This window comes from Perca fluviatilis, chromosome 12, assembly GCF_010015445.1.
Source record: "Perca fluviatilis chromosome 12, GENO_Pfluv_1.0, whole genome shotgun sequence".
Taxonomy (NCBI): domain Eukaryota; kingdom Metazoa; phylum Chordata; class Actinopteri; order Perciformes; family Percidae; genus Perca; species Perca fluviatilis.
In genome coordinates this window covers 2,513,499-2,520,898 of record NC_053123.1, presented here as the reverse complement: position 1 = coordinate 2,520,898, position 7,400 = coordinate 2,513,499, and the positions used below count along the sequence as shown (strand labels likewise).

At 40.1% G+C, this 7,400-nt stretch overlaps 1 protein-coding gene across 2 annotated transcripts in view; it reads right to left on the bottom strand.

Annotated features, from left to right (window-relative positions):
* Positions 1 to 1,470: 1,470 nt before the first annotated feature.
* Positions 1,471 to 7,400, bottom strand: part of LOC120569640 — a 28,470-nt gene continuing 22,540 nt past the window's right edge. For both annotated transcript variants that reach the window (XM_039817603.1, XM_039817604.1), the window contains exon 8: positions 1,471 to 3,175. In XM_039817603.1, coding sequence (XP_039673537.1) covers positions 2,438 to 3,175 — 738 coding nt within the window. In that variant the 3' untranslated portion in view covers positions 1,471 to 2,437. The remainder of the gene's footprint in view (positions 3,176 to 7,400) is intronic.

Below are 7,400 nucleotides of genomic sequence, written 5' to 3'. Positions count from 1 at the left end.
TGTACTGGAAGGAAACTATCACGTTCAAGTAGTCCTCTAGCTGCTGATCTACATTTCCAGCCTCTCTTGTTTCTGTCTAGCAGCCTACACTGTACAGAAGTTAAAGAATAGGAACTTTTCCTCTGACTCTAAACAAATGCATTTCTTTAGGTAGTGAGAGGTAGGCTGACTGCCCTTTCCCCTGCAGAGGAAGCACTGATGTATGAAGCTGTACAATTTACAGTAAAACTATATGGGCAATGTAATGGGCCTCATGCAAGAAGATACATTACTGTACAGTACAGGCCAAAAGTTTGGACACACCTTCTCATTCAATGTGTTTCTTTATTTTCATGACTATTTACATTGTAGATTCTCACTGAAGGCATCAAAACTATGAATGAACACATATGGAATTATGTACTTAACAAAAAAGTGTGAAATAACTGAAAACATGTCTTATATTTTAGATTCTTCAAAGTAGCCACCCTTTGCTTTTTTTGATAACTCTGCAAACCCTTGGTGTTCTCTCAATGAGCTTCATGAGGTAGTCACCTGAAATGGTTTTACCTTCACAGGTGTGTTTTGTCTGGGTTAATTAGTGGAATTTTGTCCCTTATTAATAAAAAAGCAAAGGGTGGCTACTTTGAAGAATCTAAAATATAAGACATGTTTTCAGTTATTTCACACTTTTTTGTTAAGAACATAATTCAATATGTGTTCATTCATAGTTTTGATGCCTTCAGTGAGAATCTACAATGTAAATAGTCATGAAAATAAAAAGGAAACGCACTGAATGAGAAGGTGTGTCCAAACTTTTGACCTGTACTGTAGTTGTTTGCATGATTTTATAAATCATGTTTTAATGTTTTACATGTGGTACTGTGAATCCTTAGGAATAACTGTATCTGTGGATGGCCTTAGTGACTACCTTACCTATAGGCCAGTTTGCTTATAATATGTTGGATTAATTTGGAGGCCCCCCTGCATTCACTCTGAGGACCCCCTAGGGGTCACGGACCCCCTGTTGACGATCCCTGTAATAGGCAATTAGGGGCTGGAGTGTTGGGGCTATTTTTTTGTTGTTGTAAAAGTGTCTTTTTCACAATGTGCTTGATTACTGACAGATGTGTTTTTTTTCTTATGAATTAATAACCATTTTATTATTGTGCAATTACTCCTTGATGCATTATGGTTAAGTAGATGATGGTCGCCTGTGGTAAAAGGAAGGGGCATCGATACTCAGACGTGTTATAATGTTTTTTGATTGTTTTAAGTGAAAATAAATCAGCTGAAATGAAGGCAACAGTGTCGGCGACTGCGGAGTGCGGTGGTGATGGCGCAGTGGATATGACACGTGCCTTTGGTGTGGGAGACCCGGGTTTGATTCCCACTGCGATACATCAACCAATGTGTCCCTGAGAAAGACACTTAACCCCTAGTTGCTCCAGAGTCGTGGGGCCTCTGACATATATATATAGCAATTGTAAGTCGCTTTGGATAAAAGCGTCCACTAAATGACATGTAATGTAATAGAGTGGTGATTCCATGCGAGTCAAGAAGTGGAGTTTGAAAGAGCGCTACAGGCAGACTGTCTGACCAAGATTTGTACATGAGAACATGTCTCTGGCAGTTTCTTCTAAAGAAAAAATGTTAATTGATTAATGTGACAAGTTTTCTTTATCGCCCAAAAGTGCCACTTATATTAATAATATTACTTACATTAAGAACAAATGTTTGTGGGGCGCCCTGGTAGCTCACCTGGTAGAGTGTGCGACGCATGTACCAACGCTCAGTCCATTGTGGAGCGGCCCAGGGTTCAATTCCGACCTGGGGCCCTTCGTACACATCTTCCCTCTCTCTCCCCCCGCTTCCTGTCTACAACTGTCCTATCAATTCAAAGAACAAATGTTTGCACAAGCGGTTCCTGCATGAGACCCATCGTTCGAAACGTTTTAGACGACTGATTTTAAAACTGTGTGAGAGGAGTTATGTCCATGCCGTACTGAGCATTACTCATCACAATATATCAGCGCTCAGGACTCAGTTGGGGGAAATGTATTTAGACCGGTGCTGCAACATGAGCTCACAGTCGGATTTCCCTAACACTGGTTATAACACATTATTAATAGGGATGTAACAATGCATCGCCAACCGGTTAAATGGATATAAATGTGTAAAGGTTGAGACAAAAAAATGAATGGTGATGCCGTTTTTAAACGGCCTAGGGCGTAACCTACTTTAGTTTCACACAGAGGACACATCTGTTTTGCACAGTTTATAGAAATAAAAGAATGTTTTTTTTGTCTGAGAAAATGGTATCGCCAACTTAAAATCCTGAACCGAATCGGGAGTTGAGTGTATCGTTGTAAACACTATGAGACTGTAAAAAGACGTGAAACGGAGTAACGTCCAGCTGGAAAACCGCAAGACTTCTAAAATAGGTCCTGTCAGACATCTATGGACGCCTCATATATCCAGAGAGCTCGTCCACCTCATCTTCCTCCTCGTCTTCGTCATCGTCAGAGTAGGAAACAGTTGCTATGGAAATGTCCGTAGTTTGTGAGGGCGGAGTTGGGATGGTGCGGTACACCTCTGAAGAAGAGGAAGACTCTGTCTCCACCTCAGCCACGTCCACGTGGGAGTCCTCCTCCTTTTCCTCGCCATATGTGCCGAAGGTCAGTGTGAAGAGGTTGACATCCTGGCTGCCCCCGTCTCCCGCCACCTTCTCCTCCGCCTTCTCTGGCTGGATTTTTCCTACAGTCAAAAGGTCTGCTTCTGCAGGGCGGGGGTCTGAACTCGGCTCTGAAATCGGCAGAGAATCCTTTGGTCCAGCACGGGAATGTGTCTCTGCAGAGACGGAGGGTTCGGGCTGGAGATGGAAGAAGTCTGATGGCGTTTGGTCTGAGGAAAAGCTCGGCAGCAACGGCTCCGGCTCGGCGCATAAAGGAGCAGACAACAATGATGGAGATGAGTAGGAGGAAGAGAGCAGGTTAGTGCCCCTCCGCAGTTTATACCCTCCTCCTCCTCTGGTCCCACCAGTGCTCTCCGTTTCACTCTCGACATCGCTCTGGTCTGATGTTTGGCTGCTCCTCTTTTCACCTGAAGAGGGCGCCGTTGGATTAACATCCAGGAGAGAAGACAGGGACGTCTTGCAGGATGCGACCACTACAAGCCCTTCTATGTGATGGATGTCCTGAGACACAGAGAGAGAGAGAGAGAGAGAGAGAGAGAGAGAGAGAGAGAGAGAGAGAGAGAGAGAGAGAGAGAGAGAGAGAATGAAAAATGTTAAAACCAATAAAGCAGATTAACAGCAGTCCAACCATCTTGTTTTTAGATAGCAGATATTCAACAGCCCTTCTGCCTGCTGCTCCCATACAACTGAAATCTCTTGATTTTTAGTCAGCATGAAAGGAATCAGTGAATTTTGACTACTTGTTTCAATCCCTTTACTTTGGTACTTTGCTCTGGGAGGCTGGGACACAGAGTCAGTTCTTGTATAAAAGTACTTGGAAGCAATACTTGAGTAAAAGTACAAGTATCTATACCAGAAAATGACTTTGGTAGAATTTAAAGTCCCCTTTTAGAATATTACATGAGGAACAGTCTTAAAGTATCTGATATTTACTGTACTGTATCAAAATGTACTTAACTATTAGAAGTAAAAAAATAAAAATAACTTTGATTATGAACTTTATTGTGGCTTCCTTATATTAAAGCATAATATTCAGGGTTTCCACACCTTAAACATCAAGTCTGACATCAACAAAGAGAAGAACAGAAACAGAATGTTTTTTTTTGTGAGAAAGACTTTCTCTCCAACGTACGAAAACATGTCTTGCAAGTAACGAAGATGCTGAGGGGAAATGTAGTGGAGTAAAAGTAAAATTTTAAAAGTAGAATTATAAATAAAGTAAAGTACAGATACGTGAACATTCTACTTAAGTACAGTGACAAAGTATTTGTACATTGTTACATTACAACACTGCATAGAGTTGTCATTAGTGTGAGAGTTAATTAAGGCTTAACTGTAGGGCTGCAATGAATATATATATATATATATATAATATGCTGATTATTTTTTCGATTAATCCATTAGTTGTTCTATTAGATGTCAGACGATAATGAACAACCCCAACTCCAGGTTCGCAGAGCCCAGAGTCTTCAGACGTCTGGTTTCGTTTGAGCAACATCCAAAACCTAAAGACATTCGGTTCACTATTAATAAAAATAATAATAATAATTAAAATACATTCAGTGGCAACTTTGTTAGGTACTAGGGGTGGGGAATCGATACAGCATAGTATCGCGATATTATCCGTGGCAATACTGTATCGATTCACGGATGCCAAGTATCAACCTTTTATTATACAAATTGCACATAAGAATTTAACCTTTTGGTACTAGAATAATAAGATGATTGCTTTTTCAGTCCACTAGATGGAACCCTGAAGTGAGATGAACAAACCAGAGACATTCTTTTCTTTAGACAAAACAGATGTTGACAAAGTTTTGTTTTGGGGGACATCATTTGAATATGAGTTTGAATGTTCAGTGATAAACATTGATTTTCAAACTGAGGTCATAGTTAAAGGTGTGTTTTGTACTCCCCAATGCTATCATACATTACAATGGAGGGGGGGGCAGAGTATTTAAACACAGCTGACGTCCATTACAACACTATCCCTGATTCACATGACCTCGATGCTCAAACATGGAAGTGAAATCGCCCTTCCTCATGGTGACACAATGTCAACACAAAGTTGAGATTATAGGCCTCATTAAATTAGACTTTATGGCAGAACAGTTGTGTTGGATTACATTATAGCGTACAGGTCTACTTAATAAAGTGGCCACTGAGTGTAGTTGTGAATTCATTTTCTGTCGACCAATCAATGAATCCACTTTCAGCTTAACATAAATATTTCATTGAAGAAACAGTGATCAAAATAAAAAATAAAAAATACCCACTGAGAGGTTCTTGGCAGTTTAAAGTGAGATAAATAACTTTCGTCCTGCATCCCGTACGCTCAATTTAACGATGCTGAGCAAACGAGAACGAGGAACAACTGGATATACTCTCATCTCCTTCATCTCAAACGCATGTTTGGTGCTTTCATTAGTGGTGGGAATCCCCAGAAGCCTCACCACACGATATCATCACGATACTTATGTCATGATATGATATTATTGCGATTTTAAACATATTGCAATATTCTGCGATATATTGCAATTTATTACCTTTTTTCCAACTTCAAATTTTTCCCAATTTCAAATGACAAAGGATACTTTATCAACAGCCCACTTCAATGTTATTGCTGCAAAATGGGATTGTCAAGCAGACAAACTGACCAACACATATATAATAATAGATCCACACTTGACGTATCGATACAGTATTGCCACGGAAAATATCGCGATACTATGCTGTATCGATTCCCCCACCCCTAGTTTTCATACGTCAACACTTTGACTATTGTTAGCTTGGAGAGCAAATTCACCAGTTGGGCCACAGACTAAAGAAAATGTCACCACCCAAACTAGCAGTCAGTCCAACCGGCGACAGGATAGCAAATAAATGTTATAGTTACTACTGAAAATGACAACAGAAAATAAATACGTTAGCAGATTTCACATATCTCCGTAATTCATATTGACGGCCATTTGTCTACCTGGAAGTGATTTTTGTGTTCGTCATGGTGATGGGGCCTGATTAACTGACTAATCAAGTTATCCAATTTTTATAATTTTAGACAAATTCAGAAGGACCTTTCCATTGAATGCGGTTATATCTTTACACACGCCATCAGTTGCTAAACCGAACCAAACTCTTAATGCGTCACAACAGGAACAGCGACTGACCCTCGTAGGGATTCTTGCTCAAAGACACTTCGACAGAATGGATGCTTAGCTGTCCTTTAAGCCCGACCTCAACTTATCAGACTGTTCACATGTGTGCGTGTTCCGACATTTAACAAAAATGAAGCTGTATCCATTCTGTGCTATCAGGCGACATGTTTCCCAGCAGTGGAAATGTTGCTGAATCATATTAAAGGAAGTGGGGTTCCACAAAGTGCTGGGGAAAAGAAACTGTTGGTGAGCAACCAATAGCCTCCAAATTTCGCATTTAAACCATCGGCCACATACAAGTCCGGGGTGAGGGGAAACCCCCTCTACATCTCGCTGTCACTCTGGTTGACTTAAGGTAATTAATAATGGAACCTGAAACTACATATTATTTTACCAAAAAGCGTCCTCAAATCCCCCTGCATGAGACAAACACCACGGAAAATTAAAGGTTAACTGTAACCGACGCCCACGCTCATACTGGTTCTTATATCCCAGCATGCTGTAATAAAATAAAGCCAATGACTGATATGAATTGAAGGTTTCAAAAGCTATTGGTGACTGCCAACTGAATAATGATCTCACTTTAGAAACTGTCAACCCCCCTATGTTTTTTTTCCAGGTTCATAACTTGCCTCGTAACAAAGTGCTAAGTGACACCAATTTAACAACTAGACTATTTATATACCCTAACTGTATTTTCATTCATCGGACCTTAATTTAAACTCGAGAAAGATCATGGAGAGGCAGCCCTCATTTACAATGACATAGAGTAATTACAAAGACAATCACATAGAAAAGAATAAGCCATCATAAGAAAGATAAAAAGACAATAGAACTTTGAAAATTTGATAAATAAATAAGGATAATACGGATACAAAATAAAGTACAATTATGTAAAGCAAGTACTGTACAAGTACAATCTTGTAAGTTTAAAACCAGATTTCTAAATTGTCCAAAAGGCATACATACATACATATACACAGTTGTGTTCATAAGTTTATGAACCAATGCTAAAGTTGACTAAAAAGAGTTTATAAAAAAAATCATCTTTTGGAAATTGATCTTAATGCCTTAATTAAATAAGTGAGTTGATTTTAAGAAAGTGCTGTAATTTGTACCACGAGTCAGGTGCATTAAAACTAAAAGCAGTTTTTACAAGTTGAGACTGACCTCGTGGAACACGAAGCAAAAACCAGTCTGATAATGTCCCTCTGAGTAAAGTGGGATTTATGCTTCGGTGTTAAATCTATGCCGTGGCTAAGTACGTAGGTACGTGGAGACATGGACCCTACGCCGTAGCCTGAAAAATGAAACTACACGTGGCGACGATGCACATCGCTCGGCCGTGGCTTGGTAGCGTTGCATTTCCCCCCCGACTCATTTCCTGGTTCTCCTTCTCCATAAACAACATGAAATCAAGGAGAGGGTTAAATTCTCCTGCTAAAGATTTCCCAGAAAGCTCAGGGGAGATACTTTGTTTTTCTCACTATGACTCTAGAGTCACTACTCGCTCCGAAAGTAATTGCCGTCACTCTCTCACTCGCTCTACACACACTCCCCAAGCACACACA